General features: G+C 45.2%; 1 protein-coding gene across 12 annotated transcripts in view; it reads right to left on the reverse strand.

Annotated features, from left to right (window-relative positions):
• The window catches only part of SRCIN1 (SRC kinase signaling inhibitor 1), a 489213-nt gene that overhangs the window by 92764 nt on the left and 377916 nt on the right, over nt 1-18533 (reverse strand). For 6 of the 12 annotated variants that reach the window (XM_056548576.1, XM_056548575.1, XM_056548579.1 and 3 more), the window contains one exon: nt 15611-15634. The exons of the other annotated variants lie outside the window; for them this stretch is intronic. In XM_056548576.1, the coding sequence (XP_056404551.1) occupies nt 15611-15634 (24 nt within the window). The remainder of the gene's footprint in view (nt 1-15610; nt 15635-18533) is intronic. 12 annotated transcript variants of the gene reach the window in all.

Here is an 18533-nt window from a genome sequence, read left to right on the forward strand (position 1 = left end):
AAAGTAGTCGTACATTCAGGAAATTTTTTCATTCAATAAGTTCCAAAGTTGGGGTTGTCAGGGTTGTCTTATAATTGAGCAAAATACGGTAATGGAGTATGAGCAAATCCGGACAGCTTCTGACATGGACAGAGGTGTCAGCAGAGAGCACTGTGGTCAGACTGGAAAGAACCACACAACTTCCTCTGGAGCATACAGCAGCTGATACGTACTGGAAGGATTAAGGATTTTTATATAGAAGTAATTTACAAATCAGTTTAACTTTCTGGCATCAACTGATTTTAATGTTTTTGCCATCCAGAATACCAGTTTAATGTGCTAGAGACATTGGCATTCCTCTTAGAAGTGCACATAAATGCTGCTAAGTTGCCACATGGGCAGATATCAGTTTCAGTAATTTATATTCTCTCTTTGGCATTATGTATGCCCAGCGCTCATTCACTCCAGTTGAACCAACCAGAGACTCAATATGAAACCCTAATTTACCATATGTTGCTGCTCAATAAATTACACTTACACTCTGCACAGGAAAATAAAAGGAGTCTGTAAAATTAATGTTATTTATTGCCATAGAAAACAAATATGAAATGCACGGGAGGAGCCCAGCAACCTTTATAAAAATGCAGATTTATCATTCCACGTCTGACAATCAATCAGATATGTGCAGCAAGGCAGATGCAGGAGCTGCGCTTAAGATTAATTGTACGACGGCCAACCATCGCCATCCTGCAAAATAATGATTTCACACATACCACCACATCTTATTTACAGCTGAGATGATCTTTGGAGGAATCATGAAAGCATCAGGGTGAATTACATAGATCTATCTGTTTTAACAGCATTTAGAGGCCGGGCACAATAGACTGAAGCTGTCCCATTGATATGAATGGGAAAGGGATCTGTCTGGGTGTGCTCTGTGACCTTTGCAGAGGTCATTCTAGAGCAGGGCTTTCCAAACTGGGTCCCACAACACATGTGTTGGCAGCAGTCCCAGAGCGTGCCCAGCGGTGGACCATCCTGTCCACCGCTGGGCACGGTTCTTAGGTAGCTAATCCTGAACAGGCAGCCGGCGCCACAACCACTTCAAATCAGTGAGCAGCGGTGGCTGCCAGGACTGCACAGGAAGACATCACTAGTCAGACCCTGAACCAGAGCCTGCCAGAGCCAGACTGGGGATAGGTGAGAATCAAATAGCACAGGAGGGGGGAGGGTGGGTGACAGAGGCGTATGAACCTTTAGAAATCTGGGGGGGGGGGGGGGGGGATAGCATTCTAATCGGGTGTGGCTTTGCAAGGGCGGATTCACAGAGGGGGTGGAGCCACAAAAGGGGAGGGACCATTCAATGTTTCCTCAATGGCTCATCAGCCCGGCAGGGCATTGTGTGCAATTTATGATTTATGACCAGGAGAATTTGTAATCTGACTTTGTTTAGTTAGACTGGCATAAAAAGACAGTATTATCAGCATCTTAGGCTGCTTTCACACTAAAAAATGTATCCGTTTTAAAGATCCGTTTGAAGTTCCGTTATAAAAAACCTGAAAATCGTCCGTTAAACGTCCGTTAGAAAATCCCATTATAGTCTATGGGATTTTTACATTATCCGTTTTAACCCGTTATAGCCCGTTATTAATAACGGCCGTTATTTTGTGACGGGTGAATGAACGGAAGAAATAGTGCATGCACTATTTCTCCCGTTACTATATACCGTCTTAAAATAACATCCGTTATTAATAACAGGCAATAACGGGTTAAAACGGATAATGTAAAAATCCCATAGACTATAATGGGATTTTCTAACGGCCGTTTAACAGACGATTTTCAGGTTTTTAATAACGGAACTTCAAACGGATCTTTAAATCGGATACATTTTATAGTGTGAAAGCAGCCTTAACTGTGAGTAATTTCCTGTGTTACTTGGACCAAGGGAGCATCATCAGTATCCCTTGGGAATCTAATATGAACTGGTTTATCTATGTTTCTTAACAGCATATTAATTAAAAGTTAAGTTTTATACACTTCCCCCACCCCCCATCATACTTAATATTTTTGGGAGTCTGTTCATCATAGTGCCTGATGAAGCTGCGCATGCGCAGCGAAACGCGTTGCATCCAATAAACCTGCCCTGATTTTATGCTGCTACTCCTCCTGGCTCCTTCATCCAGCGCCGATATCTCCTACTCTTACGGTCTATCTGCCTACTTATCATAGTGAGCAGACACTTTATATATCTACGGCTTATTCATTTGGGGTTACGGTCCCGCCAGCGCCCAGCGTTCGTTCAGCGCTCGGCCCGGCTAATCTATATTCATTGCCTCCCTCCGCCTCCTGCCCACTCTGTATTTTAGTCTACCGTGTACTGTATGGGGGACATTTATCAATGTTGGTGTAAAGTAGTAAAGATTTTACCCCTGTTTGATGGTTTATTGTTTGCACAGTTGCTCAAAATTTACCAAAAGGTGCACAGGACTTGATAAATTTTGTGCAATTATAGAAACCAATGAACTGAAGAGATTGGTTTAAGCTTTGTGCTCTGGCATCTGACACTTTTGTATGTGTCCTATTAGGTGGTGTAAGTTTGTGCAAAAAAAAAAAAGCACTTCTAAATTTAATTTGCGCAAATAATAAATACAGCTCCACTGCAAAAAGTGGGGTACAGTGCACCAAATAGTAGACAACTTTGAAAGATATTCTACTGAAAATTGCGCAGAAAATGCAATTGCGCAAAATTTGCAGGGACATTTAGAACATTGGAGTGGTGCAAGCCCAATGATAAATGTCCTCCTATGTGTTTATGTATGTATCTCTACCAAACAGAGTGTAGTGTAGCTAGCTTTTGAAAAACAATAACTCCCAGCATGCCAGACAGCATTTGGCTGTCTGGGCATGCTGGGAGTTATAGTTTTGCAACAACTGTAGACCCACTTGAAGACCCACTATGAAGCTGCACTGAGGCCGCTTCCGGGTGTACCCAGGAAGCTGTACATGCGCAGTAGATGAGAATACAGAGCGGGGAGAGGCAGAGGAAGGCAATGAATACTGATCAGCAGGCCCGAGTGCTGAACGAACAGAGCTGACGTCACAGTGCCCTAGGCAAGGATTGTAACCCTGCCCGTGCCAATTGTTTACCATTTGCATATTTTGAAAAATGAAGATAACAGAGCAACGGATGTGGGCATGGTGAGCAATACCAGACAGTATCACTGGTTAGTGCGGGTGACTCTGCTGACAGTTTTCCTTTAAATATAGTACAATAAACTTAATTGAAAGACAATAAAAAAATAAATAAGCAAATTACATTGCAAAAAAAGAGAACTAAAGTACCCAGCAGGTCTCCCCTCCACAGACATGTCTCCCCTCTTCAGTCTCCCCCATAACACGTCTCTCCTCTTCAGCCTTCCCCATAACACGTCTCCCCCCCCCCCCCCTATAGCAGGTCTCCCCTCACTGAACTCTCGGCTCCCTTCCACAAAGCTGGCCCCCTATTCAGCCTCAACACCCAGAAACACCCCCCCCCCCCCCCCAGTTACCTCCAGACAACAGCCCCACACACACACATAGCAGAACTACCAGTAATAAGATCAGGTTCCCCTCACCCAGTGCAGCATATCTTCCCCCGAGCAGCATCATTTCCTGTGCCAGCAGGAGGAGCATAGAGGAGGAGCCCGAGGAGCAGAGAGAAGGAGCCAGAGGAGAGGAAGAGCAGAGAGGAGGAGCCAGAGGAGGCAGAGAGGAGAGGCAGCCAGGAGTGTCCTGTCTGTACTGTGGAGCCAGGAGTGTCCTGTCTGTACTGTGGAGCCAGGAGTGTCCTGTCTGTACTGTGGAGCCAGGAGTGTCCTGTCTGTACTGTGGAGCCAGGAGTGTCCTGTCTGTACTGTGGAGCCAGGAGTGTCCTGTCTGTACTGTGGAGCCAGGAGTGTCCTGTCTGTACTGTGGAGCCAGGAGTGTCCTGTCTGTACTGTGGAGCCAGGAGTGTCCTGTCTGTACTGTGGAGCCAGGAGTGTCCTGTCTGTGCTGTGGAGCCAGGAGTGTCCTGTCTGTACTGTGGAGCCAGGAGTGTCCTGTCTGTACTGTGGAGCCAGGAGTGTCCTGTCTGTACTGTAGGTCAGACTCTGTAGCCTCTGCTCACTGTGTGAGATTGTATTGTTTGGTTTTCTCGATTTCTTGTGTTTTTCTCTTACAGGATTGAGCGGAGTGTTAGAGTAGCATGCTGTGCAATGTATAGCTTAGAGAACCTTTGCTGTGTATTGTACTGTCATGCTTTGTGTGATTGTAATTTATTGTATGACTTGTAATGACTGACCGATCAATAAAGCTCCGCTCGCTGTGTGCGCCTGTCGTTCTTCCCTGAACAGGAGAGAAGAGAAGAAGAGCTGCCTCATGGCAGCTACAGCTCTGCCTGTAAGTACCCAGCAGCCGGTACCAGTGGCAGGGAGGAGCTAGCCAGTTCCAGTTGTTAGTTGAGGTTCAGTCAAGTGAAGACCTGAGAGTGTCCGGTGTTCCAGAGGGAGACCAAGGCCTAGTCATGCAGCCACTATCCGTGGAACCCCCTACAGGTAAAAGTCAAAGCCTGGTAAGCCTAAATACAGGGGAGAAGTCTAGTCAGCATAGTCAAGCCTGTCAAGTCTAAAGTCAGTGTTGGGTAATGGAGTCCAAGTCCACTACAAGTCCCAGCGCGCCAACAAGCCTCCTGAAGTTCACTGGTCATCTCCTTGGGCCTAAACTGAGCTGTAAAGACTTTAACATCTGTCTGCCTCAGTAAAGCTGCCGTTGTTCGGTAACCTTGCATCGGAGTGATTATACCTCGGGTGGTGTAGAGGATAACCACGCCCTGGCATCACAAACACTGAGGGTTAATACCATCTGCCCTAAGGGTTAACAACATCTGCCCTTCCAACACCCTCTACCACATAACTCCTTTAGTCTCTCTGTAGTCTGACTGCCTCTTGTTCTCTCCAGCCACCCAAGCTCTGCCATATTCAAATGTATCGGACTGAGTTGCACTACTAGATACAGCCACTACTAAAAGTGCAGCACTGTGCCTGGTAAATGCTGAAGATAATCAGTCATAATCACAGTAAACAATCCTATGGATAGGCCATCAATATTCTATCCCTTTAATATACAGCAGTTACCATTTAAGAGTCCATTACTAGGATTGTTTCACAGTGCCCCAAGCCAGCTGTTTAAGTATATGTAGGATAGGCCATATTTAGGCAAGGTTATCTTATTATAAAATAATTCTAAAATAGAAAAAAGTTTTTCTTCTTAGAGAATTGTTAAGTGCTCCATAACATACGATGTGTAATATATTTCTGCCAATTTACAAAGAAAGGAGTATGGGCTGTATTGTGCCTAGGCATTGTAAGGTAAAGCAAATGGTTAAAAAAACAGATAGCAAGGTTAAACCAAAGAATTACACGGTGCTTAGACGACAGGCAATGCAGGAGACAGGAAAATAGGATAAGGTGTCTATCTTGTTACACTGTACAGGGACTCTTTAATCCCTGAAAGGGACCATGACTGTAAAGTAATATAATACGGATACTCTTCTAAGGGTCTTATTCCTTAGCTGCAAATAAAAATATAGGTAAAAATGCAAAAAGTAAGAGAAGGAAAGAGGAGGGAAAAGTGAGTAAAAGAAACCTAAGATGAACAGCAGATCTGTCAGAGCGCAAAGACTCAGCGTGAGGAATGAGAACTCAGCCCCATAGAGTCGGCCTAATGAAATTGTTCTGACGGAGATTAGTGACAGTACATTGAGCATTATAAGGTCATTGGCACTGGAGACGGGGGGAGACTGATAGATTAGAGACTGCTCGCTCCCTCATAGGCACAATTGCCCTCGATGGTATTAACAGCCGGCAGGATGAGACGCTGCATCTCAGTTTTGGAACGTTGTTTAAAGTAGGTAAAATAATGGAAATGTCCACATGTAAACTGGGGATGACAGAGGTGCCCAGGAGACACACAATGGACAGGTAAAGAAGAGTTGTGAGGAGATCGGAATGTTGGATATTAAAATCAATGAAACTACAGTGATTAACCCCTTACTCCAGGGAAGAATATATATATATATATATATATATATATTTATTTATATTTATAAGCTCTAAAGCCACCACACTATCTGGATATTTGCCCATGTTTTCTTCTCTGGCTGCTAGATTTCTTTGCCATCCTTCCCCCTCGCTTGTGTACATCACCCAGAAATCATTGCAGCTCCGCTCTGCCAGTCAGCTCCCTCTCTGAGAGCAGCCCCCATCCTCCTGTTGTGAGCAGCAGAGAGAGGTTCACTGTCTGATTGGCTGAGGCTGCACACACCTCCCAGTTCTCAGCACTAAAGGGAGCATGAATCATCAGCGCAGGGCAGAAACCATGTAATCTGTGTCCAAACCCATCTCTAAAAGAAGCCTCGAACCTCCTCAGAGACAGAGTGGATGGCTTAATGATGTAATTCCCTAACTTCATGGACATCCGTGACAACCAAAGAGGAGAAACTGCTTTATATAGCTAATGAATGATATTAAGACAATTAAATAGGTTGATGAGCGGGAAAAGATGGGCTATGGATTTAGTTCCCCGAAGTTCCGCTTTAAGTCTAATGCAGCTCACACATAGAGGCGGATTTCTGCTGTATGGGCGTCAGCTGCGCATACAGCAGAAAGCAGTGCTGTCTGCCTGGGGATCCGGGACAAGCGTCCTGGATCCTCAGTAGCAGCCAGCGGCGGCAGCAGGTCCTTTACCGAATGGACCAACAGGTCAGTCCGCCCCTGCTAGGGACGGATAGGGGAGCAGTGTTTCCGATGGTCTTAGGCGACCCCTGTGAAAGGATCCTTCAACCCCCAAAGGGATCACCACCCACAGGTTGAGAACCACTGTCCTAGTGTCTATGTCTGTAATGGAGCGGAGAATCTCATAACAGAGACTGATGCGACTGGACAATTTCTGTAGAACAGCATTTAATATGTTTAGTACCTTGTCTCCCTATTGTAGAGCTAAGCCTCTATGCCTTGGGGACCATAGTCCTTTATGTTACATGAAAAAAAAAAACACCAGCACTTTAAAGGTGTTATCCACCATAAGGTCATTTTAGTACATACCAGCCAGGCAGTAATGGACATGCTTAAGTAGGTTCCGCGCTTGTCTTGGGGCTTAAAGGAGTACTCTGAGCTAAGAAAACGTATCCCCTATCCCGTACGGCCCCCTTATCCCGGAGTACTCCTTTAATGGCTGTGTTGTAAGATTACTATAACGCTGTGGCTATCTTTTTGTTAACTGGCTATTTCCTGTTGGAGTTCGTTCCCTATAAACTACAGGTCCCATGATTCCTTGTTTGAAGTGTGAGGTCACTTTTCTCCCTCCCACATATCAGCCACCCCACCTATTGCAACACACTTGTGATCCTTTCCCTGCAATAGACCAGTGTTTTCTGACAAGGGTGCTTCCCGCTGTTGCAAAACTACAATTCTTGCAGAATGAGCTCCCTCCCACACAGCGGTCGCTCCACGCATTGAAGCAGACAGGCTCCTTTTCATCACCTGACTAGTGATGAAATGTCTCGGGCCACACTGCAATTTGGGAACAACATATTCACATGTTTAGTATTTCCTATGACAATTGCAATGCGTATTTAAAAGATGATAAATAGCAGAAAGCAAAAAAGGTTGAGACTTGGATTTATGCCATGGATGTGCCAGAGGATCCACATGACCATTCGCCATCTTGTCGTTAATTTGAGCTAATCTTTGGATATTCCTTGGGACAGGCTCATTCTTCTTGTTGAGGACTATTTTTCATGTTACATAGTTACATAGTTAGTATGGTTGAAAAAAGACATTCGTCCATCAAGTCCAACCAGGGAATTGAAGTGAACCAGGGAATTGATGTTAAGGACAAAAAGTCATTTTTTTTCAGGGCATGTAACAAAATTAGATGAGCTTTAGGTGTGGACATGGGGCCTAATCCAAACAGAATCCTGAACATGTGAATGGGGTCTAAGTGGACAGTGCAGGAGATCAGTGACATGTCACGATGTGTTATCACACACCACTTATAAAATCACCACAATCTCTGCTATTCCTCTATACAAATGTTTGCAGACGTTGAGTCACTTGCTTATGCCTACAGTAACCAAGTTACCGTCAGTTCCCAAATGACTCCAACTCTTCCCCCACACACCTCCTCAAACAAACATCTCCTGACCTTTACCGGCTTCTCAGCAACCAGCAAGACTTCAGGAAAAACTGTTCTCTCACTGATCAGTGGCATGTTTAGGAAGCAATGCTCCTTCTCCCTGCGGGTTATAGAGGTCTCCTAGGCTATGGCAGGGCTCCCAGGGAACAGACGCTAAAGCCTCGCTCTCCCTATTAAGTTGGTGCATTGTATACGTCCTGCAGAGAATGTATTTTATCCAGAGAGAAACTAATGTTTATCAAAGCCTATAAAAACATTGAGACATTCGGTTCTGGCGCGGGCATGTGAGGAGTGCGTAGTCTGAGCCCCTGCACCCCGGACCTCATACCCACACCGTACTGGCTGTTTGGAGAGGCACTTACCTGCAGATCCAGCAGCCAGAGGTCCAGGAAGGGATCGGGAGCGCCGGAGGTCTGGAATCTTCCCTCCGCTGGCAGCGGAGACTGCAGCTGACCGGAGGCCCATTACTGCCTGCACGCCAGAGCTGCCATCTTCAGCCTGGACACGCGTGTATGCCCTCAGCAGCGAGGACAAGGACACTCTGTTGAGCTGGGGGTCAGCATCAGCAGAGACAGGCAGCCCCAGTGCTTATAAGTGACTGCCATTTGGCACAATACCACTCCAGCCATGCCATAAAGGGGTTACAAGTCACCCTCCTGTGGAACCTCCCCACGTGTTAGCTCCTGCATCATCAGCAGCCATACCTGTTTGAGAGGCAGACTGTGGTGTTAGTGCACGGCATTGATGGACATTGTGAGGGTCCGGAGGCCCCTCTACATTCCTGTTGGCAGTATCCGTTTTCTGCTCTTCTTGGCCCCAACCCATGGACCGCTACCCCAATAGGGTCCCAAAGAGCGTGTACACAAGCAGTGGCACCCCCCCTCCATGCCTGCACCAGACCCAGCTACTACCTCAGCACTTACAAAGGGTGCCCAGAGCCAGCCTGAATTTATGGAGGTTGTTAACAGCTAACCACTGTTCATTTCTGAGGGAGGTACCCCAGCGCCACCTGCACCCCTTCAGCTCCCTACTTTGGGGGGTGACTCGGAGGTCTACTTTTCCTCCAATATGGATCTCCAGACGCTAGCAATGGCCATGATTAAGCTGATTACCCCTACTATACTGCTGACCCTTGAAAACACCATGCGCTCAACGTTAGCACAGCTTCAAGCAGATTTGAGCGCTCAATCGGACCGTCTGGGTGAGGCAGAACAGCGCATTATCATGCTGAAAGATGAAAATCGCGGTCTTGCTACCAGACTTTGCCAAAATGAAACGGATCTCTGCTATGTCAGCAGAAAACTGGAAGACCTGGAAAATAAATCACGCCGGAACAATTTGCGCATAGTGGGTTTTAGTGAATCTTTCCTCCCTTCTGATTTGCAGGACTTTTGTGAAAGTGATTTACCCAAGGCCTTAGGACTTGCACACAAATGCAGAGTCGAGAGAGCTCACCATGTAGGTCGGCCCCTGACTATCCCCACTCAGTCTCGGCATCCTGATACCTCTTCTCCCAGGCAGATCATATTCAACCACTTATTTTTCGCAACAAGAAGTTATTGCTTTTTGAGGACTTTTCAGCTGACGTACCCAAACGACAAAGAGCTTATAGTAAAATCGGCACCAAGCTGTTCAAAGCAAAAAGGCGTTTTCAACTCCAGTATCCAGCCACTCTGAAGGTGTTTCGTCCAGATGGCTCCTTCTCTTCCTACCAAAGCCCTGCTGCAGCAGAGGCCGCATTACAGGATATCACGAGGGAGCCTCTTTGCCACCCTCGCTCTCCATCTGACCACTCCCCATCTCCCAGAGGTCGTGGTGACCCGTCTTCCCATTCATCGAGACATAGGAGTAGCCATACGAGGTCTCCGGGCAAGTCTTCTGGGATGCAAAGCAGGAGTAGAAGCAGTCGATTCTCCTCTCCAGACTAAGTATCATTTTATTGCCCAACTATTGTTATTCATATAAGAGAGGGGGTCTAATGTTCCCAATGGGCCATTTTTCTCTCTTTTCTTTGGGGTCTGTATAACCATTATGCCTTCTGGGATAGCTGTCATCTATTGCTATATTTAAATGCTATTCTTGGGGCCTGGGTGACCATTGTCTGATGGTGTGACAATCTGCCCCCACACATGATTGGCCTTGTGGGGTTTCACACTGATTAGGGGGTGGGGGTCTGGGGTTTTCCCCCTGTCGTGCACTCCTTAGTGATTATTCAGAGGCTCCCCTTTTTGTTTATTTCTACCTGTCTAGTAGTTCTTTTAATTCACCTGCTGGCTTTAGAAGGCCCCACTATTTGTTACTATCTGTTACTGATCCAGGCCCTGGCACCTGTTTAGCTGACCATGTAGGGGTCCGGGGTGGGAGTTCTGGCTGCCCACATGTCTGAAAAAAGTGAAGTCTATTACCCATTTAGCAGCCGCTCTTGTTCTATACTGGGGGTTGGTCTGTACCGGGATTTTTGTGTTTATGTTTTGGTTCTACTTATGGTCTGATCTGCACCTCTCTCTGTTTTGGTCTCTTTCCCCTCCCCCCTGGGTCTTCTCCACAATGCATGGTCCACTTGTATTTCAATCTCCTAGAGCTCTGCTGTCTCCTCTGTTGACTACTTCTCTCTTTCTCCCGCACAATCCAGATGTGTCTGTCCTACTCCCATTCCCTTCTCCACCTCTTGTCCATCTGCTATCAAGTATGGTTCCCTTTCCCTCCTCCTAGCCCCCAGGGGGCTATACATTTGATACGTGTAAGGTTGTGACATGGAATGTTAAGGGACTGCGTTCTCCTCAAAAACGTATGAAAATTCAGCATTTTCTGAAAAGCCTGCATCCAGTTGTGGTCCTTCTTCGGGAGCCTCACCTTTCGGAACAGGACTTTCAGAGAATGCAGAAGCTGTGGGTGGGCAAGGTTTTGGGAAGTTCAAAGGTATAGGGCAAATCTGGAGTTTTGACACTGATTAACAAGTCTTTCTCACACCGCATTCTCTCACATGACAGGGATGATGAGGGACGCTTCTCTCACTTACAGCTAGTTCATAATGGCAATACATATCATATTTATAATGTTTATGCTCCCAACAGTGATAACTCTTCCTTTTTCCAATCTCTAGCTGATACAGTCAATGGAGCTGATGGACCTTTTACCATTCCGGGTGGGGACTTGAATTCGGTGACTGACCCACTAGTAGACCGTAGACACTCGACTCACCCGAGTACCTCTCCGCATCAGAGTGACCCGAGTCCTCTCCCTTTTCTTGACACAAACGGGGCTACATCCGGAAGGGTGTGAGTACACACACTTCTCACATGCTCACAGCTCATGGTCTCGCACTGACTGTTTCCTGGTCAGTCCCCTGCTGGGATTTCTGGGACTAGGATGACATTACTGACATCAGGGAAGCAGTGCGAAAAAATGTAACTAATGAAAGGTGGAGGGAGACTTATTACAAGGTTGCTCATGCCGCCTTATATGACTTTAATATCTTGGCCTCTCCTTCATTCCCGGATAGGATCACTCACTGTCCAAAGTGCAAGGCCCCGCTCACCAACACGTACCTTGGGGTCTGGGAGTGTTCTCACACAGCTGATTACTGGAGTCTCATACAGTCGTACATTTGGGACCATTGGAGGGTGCGAATCCAGTTTACACTACAGTCATTGATATTTCACCAGTTATGCCCACCAGAGGGGGGAGGGGAGGAGAGGCTACCACGATTTCTTCATATTGTACTTTTCGTGGCACTACGGTGCCTTTTCGCCAAATGATTAGACATTAGACCCTATTACTCCAGATTTGCCCATGCTGATAGCCCAACTGAAATCTTTTCTAACTGTGGACCGATTGGACGGTACTCTGACATGGGAACCAAAAGTTTTTTCCAGAAATGGAAATCTTTCATTATTACTCACTTTGACTCTCAGGGGATCGCTGAAATTGAATGGCCATTTAGATACACCACATGGTATATTGTGGAATCTCTGAGAGGGTTTTTAGGAGCGCTACGCTTACCTGATGCTTGATTTACTATACCCACTCTACATTGGTGCTTTTACTTCTGTTTTGATCCCCTGGGAGTCAGAGGACAGTACCGTCTCCTGGGTCATCATTTATTTTTCTCTGTGGACTATGTCTGGTGGGTTTCATGTTCAGGGAGGGTTTTTTTTGTTGTTGTTGAACTGGGTGAACTTTTGGTTCCGGGTCGAGATCCCTGATATGACTTGTGGGATGTTACGGTTTTTACCTTATATTTTCACCACTGTGACAACTTGTTCTGTTTTGTTTATTGAAAATGTGTTTAATTAAAAAAAATATATATATATAAAAAACATTGAATGAAATATTTTTCATGGTTTATCACGTAGTGGCATAGACTTACTTTGGATACAGTAGTCTTTTTTAACATTGATTGAAAAAAGACTTCAATATAGATTTGAAAACAAATCTCTACGTAAGTGTTGTACATTCATTACAGTAAATAACCCATTAACAACCAATAACATTTATTCTCATCATTGGGCCGCAATTGGTTTTTGGAGCGAGCTTGGGACTCCATACCGGGCAGCTCCCAGCTGATTTATCCACATAAGGGATGCCGCTAATAGCCTGCACAGAGCAGTCTCCACTGCCATTATTTAAACAGACCAGTCCCTTATCATTGGTGTTCAGTGGTTTGGATCAGGGGTTGGACTGATTTTTCCTGGATCTGTTAGTACAGCCTGCCCTCGGTAGGCTGTGGGAGCAGATCTGTCAGGTCATGAACCAGGGCTTTCAGAAGGCCTTGGGCTGCCATGACCATGGATAGTCTCCCTGCGATCTTGTTGTGGGGAGACTATCCATGGTCATTGCAGCCCAAGGCCTTCTGAAAGCCCTGGTTCAGGACATAACAGATCTGCTCCTAAAGCCTACCATAGGTAGGCAGTACTAGCAGATTGCCAATAAATCAATTCATACAATCAATGCAATGCACTTAAATTAAAGGAAATCTGTCATCAGTATCACCCGCACTAATCTGTCATACAGGCTTGTAGTGCGGGTGATACTGATGAAAAAGATACTTACCGTGTCCCGATCCGTCCAGCCATTCTGTCGTTATTTTGGTTTTTCTTCATATGTAAATTAGGTCCTGGGGCATGGGCAGAGCTCCGGGCACCCCTACGTCATCACCCTACCCCCGGCTCATCTATATGCATATGCATGCGCCGTAGAGTAAACCAGCAGCGCAAGGAGGGAGGGGGATAATGCATATGGATGAGCTGGGCGGATAGCCCACCCGGCCGAAGATGACGCACGGGTGCCCGGAGCTCCGGTTGTAGCTCTGGCCATCCCCCAAGTACCTAATTTACATATGAAGAAAAGACAAAATAACGGTGGAACGGCTGAACGGTTCGGGAAACGGTAAGTATTGTTTTTATCAGTATCGCCCGCACTACAAGCCTGTATGGCAGGTTAGTGCGGGTGATACTAATTACAGATTTCCTTTAAATAAGCAATCAAATGATCGCTTATCGAAGTCCTTTTAAATAAGGGATTTTTAAATAAAAAACCAAAAAACAAACATACAAAAGACGATTTGTTCGAAATGTCCGACATAGGAAATTTTTATTTTTGCATGAAAATTTTTTCCTCTTTCCTTCCAAAAGCCATAACTCTTATTTTATTTAAAGAGCCATATGAACACTTGTTTTTTTTATTTATTTATTTTACCATAAAATATAAAGTGAAACGGAAAATTTTTTATTAGTAAAGTGAAAAAAATAGAATATATATTTTTTTTTATTTAGTTTCGTTTTTCGACATTCATTGTGTGGTTTTTGTACCATAGTTTTTACCAGTATCATTTTGGCATAGAACAGACTTTTTCCATTTTTGTGACACAAAAAATCACAATTCTGGCTTTTTTTTCCCATTTCAACAACATTGTATTAGGGACCCCAATAGGGACATGTTTCCTGAAATGCATGCTAGCTATATGTTTATATAGATTTTCACTACATTTTCCCCAATTTATGAAGTAAATTATAATAAATGTATCAGGCTATGGAAACCCCCGTCCAGCAGCCCACTCTTTTAAAAACATCCAAAAAGGGGGGAATACAGCTCTTCAGTAGTAAAAAAGAAAAGCATCTTTTTTTCATCCAACAGGCAACATGCAATACAGGACAATAAAAGAAGACACTTTTTGGGTTAATATGACCCTTTATCATGGCATAAATAACACATGAATAAAACATTATTTATAAGGCCCATTTTTGCCATGGGATGGTAAAAAAAAAATTATAATTGATATTTAATTGCGAATTAACCCCTTGCAATATGAATAAAAAGCTTATATATAGACATTTTGCATTGTATTTTTTGTATCCTTTGTTTATCTGTGCAGACTTTTTAACATTAATCTGGTGTTCATGGCTTTCAATACGATCCTCCATATTTTCTCTATCTTTATGACATATCAAAGGGGAACTCCGGTGGAAACAAGTAGAAAACAAATGTTTTCAAATCAACTGGTGCCTGAAAGTTAAACAGATTTGTAAATTACTTCTATTAAAAAATCTTAATCCTTCCAGTACTTATTAGCTGCTGCATAAAACAGAGACATTTGTGAATTTATTTTCTGTCTGACAACAGTGCTCTCTGCTGACACCCTTGTATGTGTCAGGAACTGTCCAAATTAGAATCATATCCCCATAGAAATCCTCTACTGCTCTGGACAGTTCCTGACACGGACAGAGGTGTCAGCAGAGAGCACTGTGGTCAGACAGAAAGGAATAGAAGTGATCTACAACTCTGTTTAACTTTCTTGCACCAGTTGATTTGAAAAAAAAAAATTCCACCGGAGTTCCCCTTTAAAGGGGTACTCCACCCCTAGACATCTTATTCCCTATCCAAAGGATAGGGCATAAGATGTCAGATCACCGGGGTCCCGCTGCTGGGGACCCCGGAGATGGCCGCTGCAGCACCCCGCTATCATTACTGTGCAGAGCGAGATCGCAATACAGGGGCTGGAGCATCGTTACATCACGGCTCCGCCCCTCGTGACGTCACGGCCCGCCCCCGTCAATACAAGTCTATGGGAGGGGGCGGGCCGTGATGTCATGAGGGGCGGAGCCATGATGTCACGCTGCTCCGGCCCCTGTATCGTCCATCATTACGCACAGAGCGAACTCGCTCTGTGCAGTAATGATGGCGGGGTGCCGCAGCGGTGATCCCCGGGGTCCCCAGCAGCGGGACTTTGGATAGGGGATAAGATGCCAGGGGCGGAGTACCCCTTTAAGTTACAAATCTGAAACACTGCAAAGGGATAATTCAGGAAAATATAGGTTGGCAATATAACTGGCTTCAAACAATGTCCACCTACACACAAGACAATCCACACAGTAAATGGCACATGCAACACCCAGGTTACCATCGGGGATATACTGACCTTAAAGCTCCAGTAGTTTGGTTGCTAATAAGAATAGCAAGAAAAAAAACAGGTTAACTTCTTGTTTCACATCTATGTCACATTAGTCCATTCATAGATTGGCAGGCGCACCAGTCTCTGCAGTCAGTATTGTGTTTGGACCTTTTTAGTTTTCTATATCAAGGAAAAGTCAAGTCAACTCTTCATGTCCTTATTCTATTTATTCCGCCAATATATGTAAAAACAATGAGGGAGATTTGTCAAGAGGTTCAAAATGTCGATTCGTTTATGAGTCTGGAAAATAAAATAATGCTAATAGTGCCAAAAATTATCAAAATGTCACACGTAATGTACAATACAGTGTTCCCTCAACATACGATGGTAATCCGTTCCAAATGGACCATCGTTTGTTGAAACCATCGTATGTTGAGGGATCCGTGCAATGTAAAGTATAGGACAGTGGTCTACAACCTGTGGACCTCCAGATGTTGCAAAACTACATCACCCAGCATGCCCGGACAGCCGTTGGCTGTCCGGGCATGCTGGGTGTTGTAGTTTTGCAACATCTGGAGGTCTGCAGGTTGTAGACCACTGTTAGAGGAAGTTGTACTCACCTGTCCCCGCTGCTCCGGACCGTCACCGCTGCCCGGGATGTCGCCGTCCATCGCTGTCGCCGCGTCCCCGAGATGTCCCCGATGCTCCGGCAAGGCCTCTGCTTCCCCGGCATCCTTGCTCTCCGTCGCCGCCATCACGTCGCTACGCACGCCGCTCCTATTGGATGACGGGACGGCGTGCGCAGCGACGTGATGATGACGATGGAGAGGATCCCGAAGAGGACGCGCCGGAGCCCCGAGGACAGGTAAGAGACATCACCAGAGCCGTAAACGGCTATCCGGTGGCAGCTGAAGCAGGCAAGGTGTTTGCCAAACTTATAAAATCGCCTTTTTATTTGTCAGCACAGTGTCAAGATGGCGGATCTGAGCACAATCTGGCACATTCCCTAACTTACCCTCACCTCCCAGCCCTTCCTTAAAGGGGTACTCCGGTGAAAACCTTTTTTCTTTTAAATCAACTGGTGGCAGAAAGTTAAACATATTTGTAAATTACTTCTATTAAAAAATCTTGTTGTAATCTTGATGTAAGTTTTGCAATAAACTACAGCTGCAGCTGAAGCTTGGTGAGTCCTCCGCATTTTTTCTTCCTCTCCAGTGTTGAAAGATATTTGTAAATGACTTCTATCAAAAAATCTTAATCCTTCCAGTACTTATTAGCTGCTGAATGCTACAGAGGAAATTCCTTTCTTTTTGGAACACTGATGACATCATGAACACAGTGCTCTCTGCTGACATTTCTGTCCATTTTAGCAACCATGCATAGCAGATGTATGCTAAGGGCTTGATGGCTCAGTGGTGGACTTGGGTTCAAATCCCACTAAGGACAACAATAAATAAAGCGTTATTATTATTATAATAACGTCAGCAGAGAGAACTGTGCTCATGATGTCATCAGAGAGCATTCCAAAAAGAATTTCCTCTGTAGTATACAGCAGCTAATAAGTACAGGAAGGATTAAGATTTTTTAAAAGAAGTAATTTACAAATATGTTTAAGTTTCTGCCACCAGTTGATTTAAAAGAAAAAAGGTTTTCACCGGAGTACCCCTTTAATTGGCCTACTGACCCCTGTACACCAGTCATGGAGGGTCTGGAAAGAGTAGACAAGTGTAGAGGCATGCCAGGTTGTGACACTTTAGCTTAGCTCCACCTCCTTGACACTTGACTTGCTTTTAGCAGGAGAAAAGTTACAGTTTACTTTTATACCCCAACAGCTACCCCACTGTTTCTGCAGCACATTTTACAGATTCTAAGGTTGCAACAAACGATAAACTGCACAAATCAATCTGTTGGCAATAAATTGATTGATGAATCGGGGGAAAACGGCAAAATTACCAAAATCTTGGAAAAGCCGGGTTGTAGCGCAAACCACAAGGACATCTGCTTGTTAGGTGCAAAGGTTTTTTTTATTAAGCCAGACAACAACGCGTTTCAAGGCAGCCTCTTTTGCCTCTTCCTCAGGTAAAAAGGCTTGTGTACAGACAGTGGGACAAGCTTGGTTTTATATACTGACATATTGGCGCCAAAATTGTAAAACAAAACCAGATAGGCCCACTGGGCGGGCGAAATCTACGTCATGCAAGAGAAAGAAACTGGTAAAATCCCAAATAACATTAATAAGAGAATGTCCATATACACTATAACATATAAGATAGTAAAACCATGTAGAAACTCTGTTAAATGGCACCCCCTTAGATGCTGATGCGGAGGACCTATTATTACTTGGCACAGTGTTTCCCAACCAGGGTGCCTCCAGCTGTTGCAAAACTACAACTCCCAGCATGCCCGGACAGCCTTTAACTGTCCGGGCATGGTGGGAGATGTAGTTTTGCCACAGCTGGAGGCACCCTGGGTTGGAAAACACTGAGGCACTGTGGAGGTGCAGGCAACATCAGTTAGGGCATAAAGCGATCTAAGAGAAGGTCCTTTTACTTACTTTGCCTGTGGTTTGTGCAGATACATTCATGCTGTCTTGTAATGCTGGTGAGCAGCTGGAGGGGCCGGACAACACTCTCAGCGGCATGCCCCCTCCCCACCCTAACCCGCTCCCAGCATGAAGCCCTGTATGTCAATCGTGTAGGACCAGCAAAGTAAGGAAAAGGACCTTCTCTTAGATCGCATTATGCTCTAACCGATGGTGCCTGCACCTCTATACCTTGTACACAGGCTAGGGCAGCATTGCACTCCACCCCCACCGGCTCCCAGCAGGGAATATGATGTTGCTGTGCGGTGATTTCATATTCCCCGCCGGGAGCTCCGATTGGTCAGTCGGTACCGACCAATCAGAGAACCTTGCGTGAAATATAATATCACAGCACTGTAACTTCATATT

The sequence above is a fragment of the Hyla sarda genome, chromosome 12 (assembly GCF_029499605.1).
Source record: "Hyla sarda isolate aHylSar1 chromosome 12, aHylSar1.hap1, whole genome shotgun sequence".
NCBI lineage: Eukaryota > Metazoa > Chordata > Amphibia > Anura > Hylidae > Hyla > Hyla sarda.